General features: G+C 38.1%; 1 protein-coding gene across 4 annotated transcripts in view; it reads right to left on the bottom strand.

Moving 5' to 3' along the window:
• Nucleotides 1–13,326: 13,326 nt before the first annotated feature.
• Nucleotides 13,327–23,786, bottom strand: part of ERCC8 (ERCC excision repair 8, CSA ubiquitin ligase complex subunit) — an 83,007-nt gene continuing 72,547 nt past the window's right edge. For all 4 annotated transcript variants that reach the window (XM_007973485.3, XM_007973511.3, XM_007973494.3 and 1 more), the window contains 2 exons: nucleotides 22,589–22,669; nucleotides 13,327–16,354 (listed from right to left, as the gene is read on the bottom strand). In XM_007973485.3, the coding sequence (XP_007971676.1) occupies nucleotides 16,286–16,354; nucleotides 22,589–22,669 (150 nt within the window). In that variant the 3' untranslated portion in view covers nucleotides 13,327–16,285. The remainder of the gene's footprint in view (nucleotides 16,355–22,588; nucleotides 22,670–23,786) is intronic.

Raw genomic sequence — 23,786 nt, 5'->3', positions numbered from 1 at the left:
CCGAGATCGCGCCACTGCACTCCAGCCTAGGCGACAGAGCCAGACTTTGTCTCAAAGTAAATAAATAAATAAACTGCTCTTTAAATAGATAAGACTACTATCATAATTTATATTTTATTGCATGGGTAAATAATATACCATCAGGAAAAACTATATTTTAGTGATTTAATGGAAACAATAAACAAGAAAACATAAAAAATATTTATACTTTAAAACTCCATTTAACTCTCATGAGTTTTGGGACTTTGTACCAGATACTATATGTTATTGGCACTGCATGTTACTCATAATTTTTTGTGCTATATGTTACTCTAAGTTTTATGTAATAGTAGTTAACTGATGTCTAATGTATCTTATAGGTTTACATAACAATTCATCAAATGGAGGCTCTGTCTTCCTGGAGGAGTATCGTTTATGCTAGGTTGGTGTTTCCCAAATTAGCCTGATTTTAATAATCACTAAGGATAAATGCTAAAAAACACAAATTTTGAGGCGCCTCCAATAGAAGACCAGTCATACTTTGGATGGCAATGAAATAACCAATGAAAAGAATTATAATGAGTTTCATCTGTGTCTTTTCACATTGTACATTTTATTTTTATTCCCTAGATATACCTGCTTTTGGAGAGATAACCTGTATATTTTATTATCAATCCTGGATGATTACTTTCTTGGATAATCATTACAGTTTTAGTGTAGTGATTGAAAGGCTTATCAATCTGGGGTAAGAAAAAAACAAAGAATACTTTTATTAATAGGCTATCACATTTTATAAGATTTTATAAAAACATTAGGATTTATATATTAGATTTTACATATTGTATGATACTCTGTTAAAAAATTTCTTTTTAGAGATGGAGTCTCACTATGTTGCCCAGGCTAGAGTGTAGCAGCTATTCACAGATGCAATCATAGTGCACCACAACCTCAAATTCCTGGGCTCAAGCAATCCTCCTGCCTCAGCCTCCTGAGTATCTGGGACTAGAGGCATGTGCCATCATGCCCAGCTCGTAAATTTTTTATAGGTTTTGAATATTTCCAAGACTTCTTGTGTTAGTCTGATCAAGTTGTTACCACGCTGAGTCGCTTATAAAGAGCAGAAATGTATTTCTCATAGTTCTGGAGGCTAGGAAGCCCAAGATCAAGCAGCTAGCACATTCAGTGTTTGGTGCAGTCCTTCTTGATTTATCAATGGCTCTTTCTTTCTTTTCTTTTTCTCCCTCCCTCCCTTCCTCCCTTCTTCTCTCCCCTCCTCCCTTTCTTTCTTCTTTCTTGTCAGGGTCTCACTCTGTCACCCAGGCTGGAGTACAGTGGCACAATCACAGCTTACTGCAGCCTCAACTTTCTGGGCTTAAGCAATCCTCCCACCTGAGCTTCCCAAGTAGCTGGGACCACAGGCATGCACCACCGCACCCAGCTAATTTTTGTATTTTTTTTTAGAGATGGGGTTTTGCCATTTTGCCCAGGCTGGCCTTGAACTCCTGATCTCAAACCATCCTCCTACCCTAGACTCCCAAAGTGCTGGGATTATGGGAACGAGCCACTGAACCCAGCCTTCATGTCTCTTTCTATGAAAGGGGCAATCTGGGGCCTCTTTTATAAAGGCACTAATACCATGTGTGAGGGCTCCTATCCTTATGATCTAATCATCTCCGAAAGGCCCTCCCTCCTGATACCATCACATTGGTGATTAGGTTTGAACATACGAATTTAGGAGGACAGAAATATTCAGACATAGCAATGCTACCCTAAGAAAATTGTGGTAAGCAAAATGAGGCACTGGGGATTTTATATATATATATATATTACCCTATGTATCATATAGAGTTTTTCTATATATACACTCATATAGAGTTTATATATATAATATATAAAATATAAACTATATAATATATAAAATATATAATATATATAAACTATATATACACACATGCGCGTGCGCACGCACACACACATATATATATATATTTTTAAAGATGGAGTCTTGCTCTGTCACCCAGGCTGTAGTGGAGTGGTGCAATCTTAGCTCATTGCAACCTCCATCTCCCAGGTTCAGGCAATTATCCCACCTCAGCCTCCGAGTAGCTGGGATTACAGGCGCCCACCTAATTTTTGTATTTTTAGTAGAGACGGGTTTCGCCATGTTGGCCATGCTGGTCTTGAACTCCTGACCTCAGATGATCCATCTGCCTTGGCCTCCCAAAGTGCTGGGATTATAGGCATGAGCCACCAAGTCCGACCTAGGGGATTATATTTATTAGACAATATGTGTGAACCTTGGTTGCATACAAGAATATCAAATTAGTCAAATTATTTTTACTTGTCCAAGGAACATAGTCTTTGATTGAAATGTACATTTTAAACTGTTACTAGAATGTTTTTATTTTACAGTTTAAGATATATTTTCAAAATGATTTATCATATGGTATAATCTGTAGTCAGTTAATCAGTGTTTACTGTAGTCAGTTAACCAGTGTTTACAGATCTTTTGGCATAAATGACAGTGGAGGTCAGCTTTAAAAATCAGACTGAGTAGAGATGAGCATATATGTGTTAGTGACTGATTTCCTTTTTTTATTTTGAGATGGAGTTTCGCTCTTGTTGCCCAGGCTGGAGTGCAATGGCACGGTCTCAGCTCACTGCAGCCTCCACCTCCCGAGTTCAAGCAATTCTCCTGCATCAGGCTCCTAAGTAGCCGTGATTACAGGTGTGCACCACCATGCCCAGCTAATTTTTTTGTATTTTTAGTAGAGACAAGGTTTTACCATGTTGGTTAGGCTGGTCTCAAACTCCTGACCCCGTGATCCGCCCGCCTCGGCTTCCCAAAATGCTGGGATTACAGGCATGAGCCACTGGGCCTGGTCATGACTGACTTCCTAAGTGAAGAAAAGAAATTGTAAATTGCTTTATATTAGTCCTGTTTCTTTTTCTTTGGCATAGATCATCAAGAGCTGACCCTGCAAATTGATGTGATTTAAAAAATGGTATCTTTTATCTCTGTTGTTCTTGGTTTTATATATCCATTTAATGCATTTAAAATGAGTTCCCTGTCTATTTTTAAGCAATTCTGCAGATAAAGCATTCTAGGAAATGAGGATGAAGGAGCTGTGACATACCCCCAAAGCAAAGTTTGTGAGTTATTTAGTTACAGCTCATTTGTTTCAGCTGTTTTTTCTAGATAACGATGAGGAAAAATTAGACTTGTTCAGAACGCTTAAGAAAAGAGTTATTGTAAGGGAAAACAGTGATGGGCAAAGAAATGGTGAGATTTAATTTAATTTAATTTAATTTTATTTTTAAGAGACAGGGTCTCGCTCTGTCGCCCAGCCTAGAGGGCAGTAGAGTAGTCATAGCTCACTGCAACTTCAAACTCCTGGGCTCAGGTGATCCTCAGGCAACCAGCTGAGACTACAGGTATGAGCCACCACAACAACTTTGCGTTGTTGTTGTTATTGTTTTAGATAGGGTCTTGCTCTGACACCCAGGCTGGAGTGCAGTGGTATGATCTTAGCTCATTGCAACCTCTGCCTGCTGAGTAGAAATGAAAAGCATGCCCACTCACAGTTAAAGTAGATAATGGCTAGCTATTCACTAGATCTGTTTCCTCGTTCTCCTGGGCACGCAGCTGAATTATATCTCCCAGTCTTCCTTACAGTTTAGCAGTGGCCACGAAAGTGAATTCTGGCCAATGAATTTGAGCAAAGTGGTGCTTGTCCCTTCCAGGACTCGCTCATTCACACTTACCAAGTGAAATCCTATGTGCTCTTTCTCCTGCATCACCCTGAATGATTCTGCATTCTCAAATTACCCTGTGGAGGGGAAGGATCTTCTAGGAATTATAAACAAATTTATATTACATTAAGCCCCTGAAATTTTGTAGTTAATCTGTTACAACAGTTAGCCTGCCTCAAGTGATAAAATACTCTGAGAAGATAGTACCCAGAGAAGGATTTACAGTCTCACCCTGCAGAAAGCAGGAAATGGTTAGCTCTTCCTTTGGCCTCTCCTTGATATTTGGCTAGGTCAGGGTGGACCACCTCTTGGTGTTCTTCCTTAATGGACTAGTTTTCCTAACTTTACCTTATTACAATAGCCTCTTAACTAGCTCCCTACTTCTGTTGTTGCCCTTTGCTCTTAGAGTTTATTATCAAAACAATGACCAGACTGACCTCAGGACATTCTGCTAAATCCTCCAAGCTTTCCATTTGTTTGAAAGAATAGCCAAAGTCTTTTCAATGACCTACAAGAGCCTTTGTGATCTGCCACCTCTCCCTATTACCTTTTATCCTAATCTCCTATACTCTCCCTTTCTGCTCAGTCTGATACACCTACACAGATTTCCTTGCTATCTCTTGGACCTGGCAGGCATGCTTTAGCCTCAGGGCTTCTGTGCTTGTTCCCTCTGCCTAGAATGCTTTTCTCCCAGATACCCACATGGCTTGCTCTCTTAAATCCTCCCAGTGTTTGCTCAGAGAGGCATTTTCTGAGCATGCTATTTAAAACTAAAACTCACGTTCCCTATCCCTCTCTTCTACATTATTTTTCTACATAGCACTTATCACCTAACATACTATACACATTTCCTCTGAAATATTGTTTATTGTCTGCCCCTCTCCACACCCCAATTAAAATGAAAGCTTCATGAGAAAGAATTTTTGACCTTTTTTTTTTTTAAATTGCCCATCTAGAGTAGTCCTTGGCAAACAATAATACACGTTTTAAAAATAATTAAGTGCTATTATATAGATAAGCAAAGTATGCCAAAGGAACACTAAAGAGAAACTCCTAATTCAAACTGGTTCTGGCAGGGGAAAACTTTCTGGAGAAATTTGCTCCTCTTCCAGGACTAAAGGGTGATGTAGTTGTTGCAAGCGTGAGCCAGTGGTCACTTCTTAGTCCTCATCTTAGCTGACCTATCGTCATCATTTGACACAGTTGATTACAGTTTTCTTGAAATGCTGCCTTCCCTTGACATCAGGGATACCACACTTGCCTGGCTCTTCTCCTTTTTCTGGAAATTCTTTTTTAGGCTCTTCACCAATTTTTCCCTCATCTTCCACCTCTAAATTTTGCAGTGCTCCAAGGTTCAGTTCTTAGCTGTCTTCTCTCATCTATCTGCACTCATACTTCAGGTGATCTGAGTAAGAAAGGCTTAAATGCCATCTCTATGGTCATGATTCCCAAATGTGTTTTCCAGCTATGTCTTTTTCTTGAACTCCAGATTTGTATATCTGAGTGCCCACTGGGCCTCACCATTTGATTAATAATTTGTATCTCAAACTTAAATGTCCAAAACAGAGCCACTGGTATTTCCCCTTCTTGTAGTCTTCTCTACCTTATTCAATGGCAACCCTATTCTTTTGGTTGCTCAGGCCAAAATCCTTGGAGTTATCTTTGACTCTTCTCTTCCTCTCTGCCAACTCGTCAAAATATATCTAAAACCACTTCCCACCGCTTCCACTGCTATCATGTTAGTACTGCCACCATCATCTCTTGCTTGGAATATTTCAATAGCCTCTTAACTGATTTCTTGGATTTTGCTTATTGTTCCCTTAGTCTCTTTGGGCTGCTATAACAACATACACTAAACTGGGCGACTTCTAAACAACAGAAATTGATTTCTTACAGTTCTGGAGGCTCAGATGTCCAAGATCAAGACACCAGCAGATTTGGTGCCTGGTCAGGACTAGTTTGCTGTTTTGGTTCATGGTGGTGCCTTGTTGCTGTGTCTTCACATGGTGGAAGGGGAAAAGGCAGCGCTCTGTTCTCGTGACCTAATCACCTCCTAAAGTCCCTACCACCTAATACATTGGTGATTAGATTTCAACATATGGATTTAGGGGAGACACAAACAATCAGACCATAGCACTTTCCTTCAGCCAATCCCCACTCTGACACCAGAGTTCCCCTGTTAACACCAAAGTCAGATTATGTCTCTCCTTTGCTCAAAACCTTTCAATGGCTTCCTGTCAGCCCTATAGGTACCTACAAGGCCCTTCTTGACCTGAGGTAATCTGTTACCACTATCCCCCTAATTATCCTTCTCCATTCAGCTTTCTTGCTGATCCTCTGACATGCCATTGTGCTCTTATTTCAGGGCCTTTATACTTGATACTCCCTTTGCCTGGAATGTTCTTTCCTCAGATATCTGTATGGTTAGGTCCCTTACTTCCTTGAGGTCATTACTCAAAATTCACCTTTCTCAATGAAGATTTTCCTGGATACCACATCTAAAATTTTAATGCTGTTCCCTCCTCCCACTTCCCATTCCTTTTCTCTGCTTCTTTTCCCTCCTTTGTAGTTTAATAATATACCTTATTTTACACACTTACATTGTCTTTTTCCTCCACTTCAGTACAATAAGGTCATATATGCTCAGTTTTTCAAGCCTGCTTTCTTACACTATGCCCATTTCTGCAGTCACAGCTTTAAATTCATGCTACTAAACATCCACTCTCGAGGGAAATGTTTGAGCATAGGTAAGGATTTGGTCTGTTTTATTCATTGTCACTTAGTTGGAGCTCAACTCGTGAATGAATGATTCAGTAGATGAATTTGAGCTGGTAAAACTGTTTCCTTAGTGAATAAGGGTCTTTCCACCCCTAGGATTTATTGGATTTGTGAGTTGTTTAGGCTATGAAAATTTTTTGAATTGTTTGTCAACATCTGAAAATTTCACAGTTTCATATAAAAATATGAATTTTTCATTTCTTTTTGGATAATGAGCATTTCTAGCCACAACAGGCCCACATTCCCACATGGTGTAAGATAGCTGGAGTTGAGTAGTCAAATACCATAGACTGTTGATTACTCCCAGTCTCTGTTTTCTTTTTTGGGAACAGTAATGGAACTCCCATTTTTTGGCTGAGGACATGGCCACCTGGAATAAAGATAGCTTCCTTTTCAGTTAGGTGTGACCAGGAGTTCTGGTCAATAGGATGTCAGTGCAAATGGTGTGTGAAACCTCTGGGAAGTGTTCCCAAGGGGAGGGAGTGTGCCTTTTTCCTTCCTCTTTTTCTTGTTGGGTTAGAATGTGGATATCATGATTAGAGCAATTACCTTGTACCACAAGGAGGAAGCTGTTGAGAGAGGGTGCAAGACTCATCTGACAGAAAGAGCCTAGGTTCCTGATGATCTTGGAACCAGCATACCAACTGAGGACTATTTTCCTGGATTTTATCAAAAGAAATTTAATCTATATTCTATTGTAGGTATGTTATTTTGGGTTTTCAGATAAACCTACTTCTAATTCATGAAAGTCATTGCCATTGGGCAAGTGTTCTTAAGTTTGTCTTAATTCCTACCACTACCTAATGTCTCCCTAACATTGATGCGGAGCTGCCATTTATCATCACATCACAATACTGTTTTTCTCTTTATTATAAATGGGACAGTGAAAAACTGCACAGCCATGTGTTTCAAAAGAAGAGCATATATCCTTGTGGAAGTAGAGATTGTTCCTACATGACTAATACTGCACACCAACTATTAATGCACTAATTGTACATGATTTAGGAAGCTATTTTGAAACAAAATACAGTAAGAAATAATGACCAGAATAGTAAAGACATGTAAAGAGAAACTTAATTTAATGAAAAACTCAATGAAATGAAAGCAGGGACTAGAATTATAGCAGACTTTTTTCATAAAAATACAGTAAGTTGTAATGGTGCAAAATACATTTAATGAAAAAATTTTCTTGGCATGAAAACCTTGTGCCAATGATGAGTTTATAAAAAGATTGATTGCAGCAAAAATTGTGTCCTGAACAGAAACTAATATTTGCAAATAGAAGTTTAACCAGGTATAATATTTCTTAGTATAGTGAAGCTGGGGTGAAGGGACTTATACAAAGTTTCATGAAAAGGTTAAACTATTTGTAGCTTTTTTTAAGCTATTAAGAGTAGAGATATAAAAGATATAAATACCATCCAGTTAGCTATAGTCATTTGTGGTATCAGAAAGGTTTTAAGTGTTTGAATAACTTTTTTTTTTTTTTTTTGAGATGGAGTTTAGCTCCTCGCCCAGGATAGAATGCAATGGCGTGATCTTGGCTCATTGCAACCTCCGCCTCCCGGGTTCAAGTCCTTTTGAGTAGCTGGGACTACAGGTGCATGCCACCATGCCCGCCTAATTTTTGTATTTTTAGTAGAGATGAAGTTTCACCATGTTGGTCAGGCTGGTCTCAAACTCCTGATCTTAGGTGATCCACCCGCCTCAGCTCGCCAAAGTGCTGGGAAAACAGGCGTGAGCCACCGCGCCTGGCCTGAATAACTTTTAAAAAACTTTTTTTTTTTGAGACGGAGTCGCACTCTGTGGCCCAGGCTGGAGTGCAGTGGTGCGATCTCCGCTCACTGCAAGCTCCGCCTCCCAGGTTCACGCCATTCTCCTGCCTCAGCCTCCCGAGTAGCTGGGACTACAGGCGCCCGCCACCACGCCCAGCTAATTTTTTTGTATTTTTAGTAGAGACGGGGTTTCACCATGTTAGCCACGATGGTCTTGATCTCCTGACCTCGTGATCTGCCCACCTCAGCCTCCCAAAGTGCTGGGATTACAGGCGTGAGCCACCGCACCCAGCTAAAAACTTTTTTAAAGACAGGATCTTGCTGTGTTGGCCAGGCTGGTCTCAAATTCTTGGCCTCAAGCAATCCTCCCACCTTGGCCTCTCTGTGTTGGGATTACAGGTGTGAGCCACTGTGACTGGCCTTGAATAACTTGAACATTGTGACAGCAGTGGGTACATCAGGAAATCATTTTTGTGTGTTGAGTGAAGTGCTTATAAACAGGACTGCAGGAGGTACTCCAGCAAATCAATGTTAACACTGAACTTGGTTTAGAAAATGTAAACCCACAGAGGCAATTTGCACAAGTCATATGATGTTTGTTTCATAATTCAATAGGAGTAATGTTTAACTAAAAAAGAAAACGTGTTATGAATGTGGGAGTTCATCCTATGAAATGGATGTGCTACCATGGTTTGAACCACAGGAGGCATATCCATGCTTTACTTGATAAATTGTGCACAATAGAAGAGGTACGAAACTGGAGATCTTTTCTTGGATGGTTGTGAGAAATTGGTTTGTGTTGTCCAAAGCAAGTGTTAAAGATTTAGTCAAAGATTGTGCCTTTGGTTGAGATTATATACACTCTATTTCTCTGCAACTATGTTTATAACCAGTTACACAAATGAGCGTATGTTCATAACCAGTTACATACACTCTATTTTTCTGCAACTATGTTCATAACCATTTCATTGAGCTAATTTCTTGCCAAACTGTGTCTTTGGGAAATTCAGCCAGGAAAAATCTGGCCTTTCACATGCAGAAGTTATTTTCCAGAAATTTAAGTGATGTTTACCCCTCGGGGGGCTAAGAATTGAATTCCAAAATAGTTGAGTTTAAAATTTATAAAAATGAAGGAACTTGGATCAGTTTGCCTTTTTTCTTTTTCTTTTTTTTTGAGACAGAGTGGGCTCTGTTGCCCTGGCTGCAGTCAGTGGCACAATCTCAGCTCATTGCAACCTCTGCATCCCGGGTTCAAGGATTCTCCTGCCTCAGCTTCCAAGTAGCTGGGACTACAGGTATGTGCCACCACGCCCGGCTAATTTTTTTTTTTTTTTTTTTTGTATTTTTAGTAGAGATGGGGTTTCACCGTGTTAGCCAGGATGGTCTCGATCTCCTGACCTCATGATCTGCCTGCCTCAGCCTCCCAAAGTGCTGGGATTATAGGCGTGAGCCAACGTGCCTGGCCGCTGTTTTTAAACTAATATTAATAATGGTAAGGCTGGGCGTGGTGGCTCACTCCTGTAATCCCAGCACTTTGAGAGGCGGAGGTGGGCAGATCCCCTGACGGCAGGAGTTTAAGACCAGCCTGGCCAACATGGTGAAACCCTGTCTCTACTGAAAATACAAAAATTAGCCAGACATGCTGGCATACACCTGTAATCCCAGCTACTCCGGAGGCTGAGGCAGGAGAATCGCTTGAACCCGGGAGGTGGAGTTTGCAGTGAGCTGAGATCACGCCATTGCACTGCAGCTGGGGCGACAGGGCAAGACTCCATCTCAAAAAAAAAAAAAGAAAAAAAAATTGATAAGAGCTCAAAAATTGAAGTTACCACAGTATACTGTAGTTTTGAAAACTAACCTTGAACTGAATTATATAAATAACTCATGTTGATATTTATTATTATTTTTTGAGACAGAGTCTCACTCTGTTATCCAGGCTGGAGTACAATGGCACAATCTCAGCTCACTGCAACCTCTGCCTCCCAGGTTCAAGTGATTCTCCCTCCTCAGCTTCCCAAGTAGCTGGGATTATGGGCATGCGCCACCACGCCTGGCTAGTTTTTGTATTTTTGTAGAGACGGGGTTTCACCATGTTGGCCAGACTGCTCTCGAACTCCTGACCTCAGGTAATCTGCCTGCCTCAGCCTCCCAAAGTGCTGGGATTACAGGCATGAGCCACCATGTCCGGCCCAGGTAGCTATTTTAAGTGTATGAAAACAAAACAAAACAAAACAAAACAAAACAAAACAAAACCCACAAAAAACAAAACTGAGCAAGGAAATCTATTTTAGAAAAACCATGTCTGTGAAAAACTTCATTTATTGGACTAAAATGTTGACCCCAAATAGGGCAGGAGAAACTGTCACATTTCTCTGGTTCCAGGCAAAAATATTTATTTATTTATTTATTTATTTATTTATTTATTTTTGAGATGGAGTCTCGCTCTGTCACCCAGGTTGGCGTACAGTGGCGCGATCTCGGCTCACTGCAAGCTCCACCTCCCAGGTTCACGCTGTTCTCCTGCCTCAGCCTCCCGAGTAGCTGGGACTACAGGTGCCTGCCACCACACCTGGCTGATTTTTTGTATTTTTAATAGAGACGGGGTTTCACTGTGTTAGCCAAGATGGTCTTGATCTCCTGACCTTGTGATCTGCCTGCCTTGGCCTCCCAAAGTACTGGGATTACGGGCGTGAGCCACCGTGCCCGGCAGGCAAAAATATTTATAAAAGAAAAATATAATCAAAATACCTATTTTTAATTGGATATTTGAATTTTACATCAGAAAATTTAATCTCTAATATAGTTATGTTACATTCTTATACCACAGTACAATACAAAAAATAAAATTCTTACATTTGATTCTTGCTACTCCGACTCTTTCATTAATTTACCATGTCCTCCTGTCCTTTGTGAGGATTTGAGATTTCCTGCATTTTTTTCTGGGTACAAAGCAGTGACCTGAAACATTCAGACTTTTCAGAACAATTTGTCATTTTTCCATAATGGAGGAAAACAAGAGCAGAAAGTCCAGAACTTTAGAGTCAAGGGCAATGGAGAATTTCAGTCCAACCATATTACCAAATGGGAACAGACTAGAAGTGAAGATCTTATTTAAAAAATCTGAACTCAAGATTTCCTAAAGTTCTCTTACTTTTGTTTTGCTGTTGAGTCACAAGGCAAGTCTCAATATAACCTGTCTATGGGAGAAAATTACTAAGCCCCAAGAGCCCACTAGAAAGATGCAGGGAGGATCTGTGTTGGGTGTACAGGCCAATAGCAACTTAGAGAATGGAACCCTCTGCCATACTGTGAGAAGAAAAACTACAAGATTAATGTGATACCCAGCTTATCAACTAGTATTTCATAACACCTTAAAAAATTCATACATCATAAATTACAGAAATAATAACCAATTAAGAACTTAATCATTTGTGAAGTAGAGCTATTGGTTCGTAGTTAAGTGCTTGGTAATTGTGTCGTTCACTAATTAATTTTTAAAAATATGTATTTTTTGGCATCAACTATCTGCCAAGCAGTTTTCCAGGTGCTGGAGAGCAGTAAGAACAAAAATCTCTGCCCTTATGGAGTATATATTTTAGAAGGGAGAGAAAGACTAAATAAACAGATCATGTCCTGGAGAAGGTGAAATTTGAGAGAATTTTGACAAGAGCTCAGAGCCCAATAATCCTGAGGTTTTTAAGTAAAAACAGTTCTATTGGCCAGGCGCGGTGGCTCACGCCTGTAATGCCAGCACTTTGGGAGGCAGAGTCGGGCGGATCATGAGGTCATGAGATCGAGACCATCCTGGCTAACATGTTGAAACTCCATCTCTACTAAAAATACAAATAATTAGCCAGGCGTGGTGGCGGGCACCTGTAGTCCCAGCTACTCGGGAGGCTGAGGCAGGTGGATGGCGTGAACCCGGGAGGCTGAGCTTGCAGTGAGTCAAGATTGCGCCACTGCATTCCAGCGTGGGCAACAGAGTGAGACTCCATCTCAAAAAAAAAAAGAGTTCTATTGGCTGAGTGATTCTTATAATTCAGAAGTTTATTTCATTTATTCTTACAACTTTCTAAGGGGTATTTTATTCCCTTTCTACAAATGAAGAAACTTTCAAAATCAAATAGCAGATCAATGATGGCTTCATAATAATTCACATGGAAACTTTACTTTAAAAGTGTAATTCAGGCAAAATTCATTCCATTAGAATTTGAGTGTTCTTTCAGTATTAAGACAATTCATGAAACTTTTATAATGACACTCTACCTCTGCCTTCAATGAACTTTAATTAGTTTTGAACATAAGCCTCTAATTATTTATGCATACCATTTTAAAATGCTTTCTAAATATGATGACATGTGATTTCAGAGCGGGAATAAACCTTAATAATTTTCTATTCCAGTTTTCTATCCCCTTCCTTTTTTTTTTCTTGAGATGGAGTCTCGCTGTGTTGCCCAGGCTGGAGTGCAGTGGTGCGATCTCACATGCCTCTGGGGTTCACACCATTTCCTGCCTCAGCCTCCGGAGTGGCTGAGACTACCGGTGCCTGCCTAATTTTTTTTTTTGTATTTTTAGTAAAGATGGAGTTTCACTGTGTTAGCCAGGATGGTCTCGATCTCTTGACCTCATGATCTGCCCGCCTCAGCCTCCCAAAGTGCTGGGATTATAGGTGTGAGCCACCACGCCCGACGCTTCCTTCATTTTTAACCAATGAAAAAAAGAAGGTAAAAAATATCCAAATATATGTGTTTCCTTGTTAGTTACCTAAGACGGACTCAGGCCTTTTGATTTCCAGTCCACTTTTATTTATTTCTCTTTCTTTTCTTTTCATTTTTTTTGAGACACAGTCTCGCTCTGTCACCCACGGTGGAGTGCAGTGGGGCGATCTCAGCCCAGTGCAACCTCTGCCTTTAGGGTTCAAGCGATTCTCCTGCCTCTGATGCCCAAAGTGCTGGGATTACAGGTGTGAGCCACTGCTCCCAGCCTTTTTTTTTTTTTATAAAACTATTATGATTTAAAAAATAATCTTACCATTCTGTAATGTCCATAGTGATCATCAGTGATTTATTCTAATAACTTTTTCCATAGTACTCTGCATTTTGCACATATAATATATATAAGAAACCATTACAATAGTACAATAAAAAGTTAATAACTCAGTTCTCAAAGACTTATTAGGAATGTTGTTTCAGCATAACTTTGAACAGTGTATTTATTTAGAAAACATACAGATTTACACAACAGTGGATGATACCATCATGCAGGGCGTAGAGAAGCTGGAATTAAGTGTCTGAGCCACATGGGAGAAGCAGCTCTCCGGCTCCTGCTGGTGTTTTTACAGAAGGTGTTGACAAGCTCTCATTTAGCACTGTTGCTGATACTTGCCACAAAGGATGAAATGAGCAAAAGAGAAGTGGCTTGTGCCAGTCACCTGAGCCAATAAATTGTTGCCTTAAAGAGCTGACTACAGGCCAGCCGCGGTGGGCTCATGCCTGTAATCCCAGCACTTTGGGAGGCCAAAGTGGGCAGATCACCTGAGGTCAGGAGTTCGAGATCAGCCTGACCAACATGGAGAAACCCTGTCTCTACTAAAAATACAAAATAAGCCGGGCATGGTGGCGCATGCCTGTAGTCCCAGCTTGATATGATCTCAACAGCACAATAACAAAAGCACAAGTACAGAAATGAAATTACATGAAACTAAAAAGCTTCTGCACAGCAAAGGAAACAATAGGGTACAACCTACAGAATGGAGATACAACCTACAGAATGGAGATACAACCTACAGAATGGAGAAAAAATATTTATAAACTATAGATCTGATAAGGAGTTAATATCCAAAATACATAAGGAACTCAACTCAATAGCAGGAAAACGACCCATTTAAAAATGGGCAAAGAACCTGAAAAGACAGTTCTCAAAATAAGACATGCAAATGGCCAGCAGATATGTGAAAAAATTATCAACATCAGCAGTCACCAGGGAAATGCAAATTAAAACAATGAGATATCACCTAACACCTGTTAGAACGGCTATTATCAATAAGGCAAAAGATAACAAGTGTTGGCAATGATGTGGAGAAAAAGGAATTCTTGCATATTCTTGGTAGGAATGTAAATTAGTACAGCCATTATGGAAGACAGTATGGAAGTTCTGCAAAAAGTTAAAAATAGAACTACATATGATCCAGCAATCCTACTACTGGGCTTATATCCAAAGGATATGAAATCAGTATGTCAAAGAGATATCTGCACTACCAGGTTCATTGCAGCATTATTCACAATAGCCAGGATATAGCATCAACCTAAGTATCTATCAATGGTTGAATGGATAAAGAAAATGTGGTACATATACGCAAACAGCTGATCTCATAGAAGTAGAGAGTAGAATGGTGGTTACCAGGAGCTAGGGTGGTTGCAGAGACATTGGTCAAAGGATACAAAATTTCAGTTAAATAGGGGGAATTAGTGCAAGAGACCTATTGCACAACATAGTAACTCTAGTTACAAGATTACAATTAATTTTGAAAAATGATAAGAGAATGGATGTAAAGTGTTCTTACCACAAAAATGGTCACTATGTGAGGTAATGCATATGTCAGTTAGCTAGATTTAGTCATTCTATAATGTATACATGCTTCAACACAGTATGTTGTACATGGTAAATACATACAATTTTATCTGTCAATTGAAAAAAAAATCAATTGTAAAAGCAGGTGCTTGGAAAACATTTAGCTGGAAAGGTCTGATATGAGGTCTAACCTTACACACTTAAAAACTGAACAACTGGCCGGGTGAAGTGGCTCACGCCTGTAATCCCAGCACTTGGAGAAGCTGAGGCGGGTGGATCATTTGAGGTCAGTAGTTCACCTGGCCAACATGGTGAAACACCATCTCTACTAAAAATACAAAAAATTAGCCAGGTGCCATGGCGGGAGCCTATAATCCCATCTACTTGGGAGGCTGAGGCAGAAGAATTGCTTGAACCTGGGAGGCGAAGGTTGCAGTGAGCCGAGATGACAACACTGTACTCCAGCCTGGGTGACAGAGTGAAACTCCATCTCAGAAAACAAAACAAAACAAAAAAACCCCTCAACAACTGTATACTTTTGGTATTCAAACTCATAAAAGCCTCATTTACTAGTCTACTGCTGGTAAGGATCAGGAAGGGAATATTAATATTACCTTCATGATAATCACCTGTGGGTTGACACAGGAGACAGTAACATAGAAATTTTATTACAACATTTCATATTTAAGCCAGATTCCCTGCCAGGATATTTTCTGCTTGAATTGATGAGGCAGGATTTCGTCATATCTTAATGAGTTTCATAAAAAAAAGAGTTCAAGCATTAGTGCAAACTGCCTTCTGACATTAAAATAAAATAAAGCAAACATGGGATTTTCACAAAGTTAAAAGCCTCCTGTGATGCACATTTTGGATTGTAGGAGACATTGAGCCCAAAAATGTTTAACATAAAGCATGGTTAATTAAATGAAACCATTGAAAAATGTGAATACATGAAGAAGAAAGAATAAAATAATTTTGATGTTACCATTTCAACTACTATTTTTGATATAATTATTCTTGGCAAAATCATTCTTGAAGGTGGAAATGAGCAGGCCGATAGTATAGCAAGTAAGAGAAAGTCAATACTGGTGGCCTCCACTTGCTGATCCTCTGAGACTGCATCTTATAGTTCATAAAATCTGCTGAAGGTCACAATTGAGGTACAATGACTTGTGTACTTGTACTGTAGCAAGGAGGGCTTCCCCAGGCCACAGCATCTGGGATCAAGGAACACATTTTGACTAAATAAACTACACAGAAGCCTGTTATAGAATTTTATGCAAATATTAACCTCATTTTAAAACATGAGGAAAAAAATTACCCACATTTAGGGCTAATTTAGCTGTCAGGAATAGACCGTACAGTTGGAAAAAACATACGGTCTCATTTAAAAAGTTTCAGCAGAGACACAAAGGTACTAAAGGTGATATTCATCCTTCTTCATCACTGCTGCTCCAGGCATCTTCAAAGGCCGGATTTAATTGTGATTTTGTTGTAGTCTAAAAAAAGAAAAAAAAAAGAAAAAGGAAGGTTCTGTTTTTTCTACTTCATAATTTTAGGCTCATAATAAAGTTACGAAATATATCAGATAAATAGCAATTATATTATTTTGGAGGAAAATGTAAAACTTAATTTCAGAACAAAAATAATATAAGAAACAACCCATATACAATATAAGATAATGTAACTTCATTTTAAACAGACAATACCAGACTTTACCCAAACATCGTTTTCTTTAATCACCTCACAAATACATACAAACATACATACATACATACATACATACATATACTATGATGCTGCTATTTCTCAAGGTATTTCTCAACAACTCTTTGGAATTATCTGGTGAAAGTGGCACTCTGATATCCATGGGCTAAGTCTGGACTCCAGGTGTACAGTCTGATCTGACAGCCCAAAATATCAATGTTGGCAACTCTTTAATTGTTTAGATGAAAATAACTTTTATAAATAAACAAATACCCAAATATGGAGAATAAGGTATTCAAGCTGAAAAATACTCTCTCTGTTGCCCAGGCTGGAGTGCAGTGGCTGGATCTCAGCTCACTGCAAGCTCCGCCTCCCGGGTTCACACCATTCTCCTGCCTCAGCCTCTCGAGTAGCTGGGACTACAGGTGCTCGCCACCTCGCCCGGATAGTTTTTTGTATTTTTTAGTAGAGACAGGGTTTCACCGTGTTAGCCAGGATGGTCTCGATCTCCTAACCTCGTGGTCCGCCTGTCTCGGCCTCCCAAAGTGCTGGGATTACAGGCTTGAGCCACTGCGCTCAGCCAGTGTGGGTTATTAAGTAGTGATATTTATGTACTTATTTGTAAGTAGTGATATTTATTTACTTATTTTTATAGGTTGGTAGGGCAGTTCAGTAAAACATGCAAAACAGGTCAGAAATGGTAACATGTTTATAATCAGCACATAGGTTTCCCTCAGGGATTTGTCTGAAGGATAACATCTATCTAGATGATGTTTATTTAAAACAACAAAAAGGTGATTAGCAACTAGAGAAATTTTAATCATCTGTGGTATTTCTAACCAGTTCATTTTGGGGAAAACTTCTGAATAGCTACTTCTGATTCTCTTGCAAATAACTAAAAGGGCTTATATGGTCTCATTTTTAAAGTAACTGCGTATTATGAGCCAGGTTTGCTTCTTTTTGTGCAACTTTTACAACTGCTACAATTTTATTCAGATTCCAATTCCAATGCTGTATTAGCATCGAGACTACTGTTAAATTATTTTAGAGGTACTGCCTTTTATAACTTACAGAAATATTTTTTAAGGATAACCCCTACTGCATGTCTGAGAATGTTTATTTTTCTTTTGATGAATATAACTGTGAATCTTACAATTCAAACAATGAAAACAGTAGAAAAAGTTAAGTGTTCCCAGTAAATTTCCCAAGTATCAGCTAGAATAGTTGGAAAACAATATACTAATTTAGGCGTTCTTTACTGTTAAACAGATTACATTATTAAACCTAATGTCGGCTATACTCCAAATGTCCAGATACAAAATTATTATTATTATTATTATTATTATTATTATTATTTGAGATGGAGTCTCATTCTGTTGCCTAGGCTGGAGTACAGTGGCATGATCTCGGCTCACTGCAACCTCTCCCTCCTGGGTTCAAGCGAGTCTTCTGCCTCAGTCTCCTGAGTAGCGGGGACTACAGGTGCGTGCCACCACACCCGGTGAATTTTTGTATTTTTAGTAGAGATGGGGTTTCACCATATTGGCCAGGCTGGTCTCGAACTCCAGACCTCGTGATCCACCAGCCTTGGCCTCCCAAAGTGTTGGGATTACAGGCGTGAGCCACTGCTTCCGGCCATGAAACTATTATTAAACCTCAGCTAACTACTCACCGATTTCTAGCCACAGTCCACTTATTTGCAACAGTTGTATACTGAAGTCTCTTCATTTATTCTTTCATCCAAACATTTACTGAATTTCCTGTCTTTTTGGGTTTTCAATTTAACTATTAAATTACGTTATTTAGTGAGAGTTTATTAAAAGATATCTTGTCATCAGGGGTTAGCTGACTACTCTTCCCTACTCTGTCTCTAGAAGCCTTTAACTTTGCCTTTGATAGCTACCAAAAATAGCCCTGGGAAAACACACACACACACACACACACACACACACACATGTCCCTAGGTGGATAAGCCACACAAGGGCCATGCTTCCTAATCCTACTATGGAAACCTAGTGTGTAACCTATTAAAAATTTTAATTTCAGTTGAAAACTCAACAGAAAAGCAAAATTACACTTCATTATATGTTATTTTTGTATGGTAAGCAAAGAAACAAATGAAAATCATAATCAGTTGCATATAAATTATTTCACTTTTCAGTGACACAATGATATATGAATGCATTACAGTATTTTAGAAATATATTTTATTGCCAAAACAATCACAAATAAAATATTATACTGGTAGTATGATAAAGCTGCAGTAAAAATGTGGTAGATGGATATGGTACACATTACCATTTGAGACCCACTGATCAAGTGTCACTACTATTATTTCAGTTTTCTCTACATCTCCTCCTAGTAGACATCCAGTCTGTGCTTGAACATATTCATCTATATCTCACCAGGTTGTCAGTTCTACTGACAGATAGTGTCAATGTTATAGAAATAATGAAGCATGAGTTTAGAGGGGACCTAGTTATGAGTTTAGAGAAGAAATAGAACCAAACTTAACATCTACAAGGATATTTCTTGATAACTTTCAAATTTCTGACTGGTAATTAGTGGCAAGTCTCAGGGTTGTTTGTTAGCAAGTACATCGACACAAGTGGTATGTAAAACAGTTATATATTGTGTGAATGTCAAAACAAAGTAAGATTCTTAGTGAGAGGTCACGTGTAAACTGGAATAAACCCACCCTATAGATCTCAGGCAGGAAAAAGTAATTAGGAGTTATAGATAGGCTTGTCTTGACCAGACCAGCTTTTAGAAAATAGGGTCAAAAGGAAGCCACATTCCTCAAAATATAATAAAAGAGTCTGCCAATTAAATAAAAGGATTTATAGTTAAAGACCACAAATCCTGTCCCTATCATCCAGTGTTCTTCCTTTCTTTAGACAGAATTAAATTCATCTTCTACTTTGGATATCAGGAGAAACACCCCTAAGGGATTATCTTGGTTGATGGGGAGGTAACTCTCATCTGAAGAATGCATTTGAAAGGAAACCTAAGAATAAGTTTGATTAGACAATTCTGATGTTTGGAAATATCATGAGCTTGTCCCAGATCATAAGTATAATAAGTGGCAGAACTGGGATTCAAACCCAGTTTCCTGAAGCTAAAGACTAAGTATGTGTATGTATACGTGTGTGTGTTTTTTTGTTTTGTAGTGTGGTACACTGCCTCCTTGGGAAATAAATATCAAATAAATATACTTATTTTATAGTTGGGATAAAAGCACTTTTAAACATGGCTTAAATTATAAACATACATGTAAGGAATAGGGTCTTCTGGACAGACTATTCTACTGGGATCTGCATTATGATCACATTCATATATTCACAGGAATGTTTCAAGCTAAAATTTTACGGGAATAACCTTAGCACATACCATTTTATATTAGTATGAGAATGACTGCTATCTTTAAATATATGAACATGACATTTTAAAAGGTAAGGTTTTATAGCACTAAAACATATACAAAGGTCAACTTGGTTTTTGTATATCTCTATGTGATTTTCTAACTTGTTTTGCTTAATTTCTCATATATACAAGTTTGTTTACACAAAGAGTTCAAACTATCACTATAATGACATAACAAGGAAATAAACCATCAGTCACATATTATCTTTTTTTTCTTTGAGTCAAGGTCTCACTCTCACCCAGGCTTTGAGTATAGTGGTACAATTGTGGCTCACTGCAGCCTTGAACTCTTGGGCTCAAGTGATCCTCCGACCTCACCCTCTTAAGTAGCTGGAACTATAGGTGAAAGCCACCAAACCTGGCTAATTTTGTTTATTTTTTGTAGAGATGGGGTCTTTCTATGTTGCCCAGGCTGGTCTTGAACTCCTGGACTGAAGTGATTCTTCCACTTCAGCCTCTCAAAGTGCTGGGATTACAGATGTGAGCCACCACACCTGGCCACATATTATCTTTATGAATTAAACAATTTAGTATTCTTCTAACATCCTTTTCTATACGTAAGTCACTATAGATTTATTTTTCATTCATTTTTAATGTTTTCATTTGGTAAATAAAATGTTAACCTCCTAACATGGCTTACAGTGTTATAACTTGATTTTAATGTATACAGCAATTCCCAAAGAGCAAGACACAATAATTACATAATGAAATGTAAAATAAATGGCTAAATCTAATTATTTGACCATACTAAGCTTTATACAGAAGAATATTCTGACATCAAAAGCAGCTGTATGCTAAAGTTAATCAAGCCACAATAAACCAAATTAGACATGTGATAAAATCTGGAAGTATGCATATGGCATTGGCTGGCTACTTAAAGATTTATCAAAGCGTATTTTTTTTCTCTTTCTTTGGATTAAGGACAAAAGAAAATAATTCACAGGTTTGTACTGCAGTAAACCCTAGCAGTTGAAAATTTAGGTATGAAATACATATTGTCAATAGCTCTGAGATGCTATCAACTACCTCTATACAAATTATATTTTCATGTGGTTTTTGACATAGTCCTAGTTTTATGAAGGAACTAAACACAGTATATGAAAAATGTTTTTTGAACGTCAAAAGTGCTTTACCAGTAAGTTTTCCTCCACCTCCATTTAAGATGCTTTTACTATGACTTGGTTAAGATTACCTTAAGGTATTTCTAACTACATTATCTATATTTCCAAATTAAAGAAATATACATATATATATATATATAAACTTTGTTTTTAGATATTGCATTTGGATTTTTTATATTGTAAAAATTAAGATAAATGAGGATGATTAAGAGTGCTTAGGAGAATAAACCTTGTAGGACAGAAACCACCTTTAAACAGCCTGTATCTTCCAACTGCTTGATGCAAAAGCTAAAAAAAAATACAGAAGCTATTACTTTAGGTCAGGGACAATGGTCTTGTTCATCTTTGTTTACCTACTGCGTTTTTAAGGTCTGTATTTACACTGTCATGTTTATACTGATTTATTTTCTATGAAAGGCACTGTCAGACTGCTGGTAGGGGTGTAAACTGGTAAAATTTGACATGAGAATAAAGTCTTAAAAATGTCGGCTGGGAGTGGTGGCTCATGCCTGTAATCCCAGCACTTTGGGAGGCCAAGGCAGGTGGAACACTTGAGGCCAGGAGTTGAAGACCAGCCTGACCAACATGGTGAAATCCCATCTCTACTAAAAATACAAAAATTAGCCAGGTGCGGTGGTGTGCACCTGTAATCCCAGCTACTTGGGAGGCTGAGGCAGGAGAATTGCTTGAACCCAGGAGGCTGAAGTTGCAGTGAGCTGAGATTGCGCCATTGCACTCCAGCTTGGGTGACAGAGTGAGACTCCATCTCAAAAAAAAAAAAAAAAAAAAAAAAGAAAAGAAAAGAAAAAAAGTCATATATAATAATTTAAGAGATAATTCCACTTCTAGGAATCTATCTAAACACATAGTCAGAAATATTAACAATTTTTAAACAGATATTTACCTTGATATTTATAATAATCAACAGAAATTCCTCCAACGAGGTAAATATTTAAATTGTGTTTTATCAATGACAGAATAATATATCATTAGAAATGTTTACACATAGTTATTAATGACATGAAAAAAGGTTTATTGTACAATGTTGATGAGAAAAGTAAGATACCAAGTTGAATGTCCAACCATGATATGAACTATGTTAAAAAACATACTCATAGGAAAAAACAGTTATGAAACAAATCAAAATGTTAATATTGATTAATTTGATTTGAGGAATTTTATGTTCTTTTTATATTTCTCTGAATTTTCAAAATGTATTAAAACAGTCAAATTATTTTTACAGAAAATGCCAAGAAATGCTTTTTTGTTGTTGTTGTTTTGAGATGGGGTCCCACTACATTGTCCAGGCTGGTCTTGATTTCCAGGCTCAAGTGATCATCTTGCCTCAGTCTCCCAAGTACCTGAGACTATAGGTGCATGCCACTGGCAAGAAATGCTTTAAAGTCTCTCTCATATAAAGGAACAAAACATTATTTCTTATGATTTAGAAGTCACTATACAATTTGTGAAAATAATGTTTACCTCATCATCATCAGGAACTGGTTCGTATAAGGATGGAACCCAAGCCAGAATGTTGCAGTCTCTGCTACCACTGTAAAGTTCCTACAACACAGAAGGCAAAGATGATATTGTGGATCAAGAGCTGATACCAAACTGAAATGAATTATACCATTTTTGAAATAATTAGGTCACAGTAATTAGATTAATGCTATTTCTACTCCCTAAAGAAACTAGGCTGATGCTCTTTTTCCTTTGTTTCTTTGTTAGTAAAGCTTTGTTTTGTATTTAAAAATAGTATTAGGATTTGTCAAGCTTACTAATGCGTGTGAAAATTTTACAAATACACCCCAAATCCTAGCAGTTTTATCAATTATAGTATCCATATATTTTTAAAGTCAGAGAAAGAAAGAGTTTGTCTTTCTGTGTCCAAATAACTAAGCTTCAATAAAGACTTCAGTGAAGAAACCATATGAGCTTCTAAAACAGGCCAAGTTCTCAAAAAGTTTTATTTAATTTACAGCTGCCTAACTGGCTGCAATTCAACAGAAGAGCTTGAAGATGTATATTCCATACCTGTTGAGAAGTTTACTTCATAAGGAAGCTTGGGGTGATGCACAGCCTATGTCAATGTCTATGGATATGCTGTTTGCTTATGGCTGAACAATGCTCACGTCCCTCCCCCCCAAAAATCAAAGAAATATATTATATTGGCTTTTTTCCTCTGTTGTTTTATACAATTTGTTTTTATTATTGTACATCTCAAAAACAATATGAGTATAACTGTGTTTTTTATTTAAGGATGTGGGAAAAGGGAAAATAAGATTATATATTTATAGAAAATGTAGATTTAAAAAATTGTTAGATATACATTATCAAATTTCCTAAATACAAAATTTTGTTGACTGTATTACAAAACCTAGACTATATGGCTACACAAACTAGCTGATGCAAAAATATATATGTTCAGTGCCCTTGAGTAATTTTATTTCCCTGAGAAGGCCAGGTAATGCCCAAGATAACTTGGTCAGATAAGGTTATAGGGCAATTCACAATAAGTATTAACACACCCAGTGAAGACATAAAGGATATTCTGTACATGTTCAAGAAAGAGATATTGAAAGCAGCAACATTTAAATTAGAGTGACTAATAAAGAATACTGAGATAGAAAGATTTACATTAAGCCTTGAAGTGTCTGTGATAGATGGAGGAGTTCATTTG

The sequence above is a fragment of the Chlorocebus sabaeus genome, chromosome 4 (assembly GCF_047675955.1).
Source record: "Chlorocebus sabaeus isolate Y175 chromosome 4, mChlSab1.0.hap1, whole genome shotgun sequence".
Classification (NCBI taxonomy): domain Eukaryota; kingdom Metazoa; phylum Chordata; class Mammalia; order Primates; family Cercopithecidae; genus Chlorocebus; species Chlorocebus sabaeus.
This window is presented reverse-complemented; position numbering and strand designations above follow the sequence as displayed.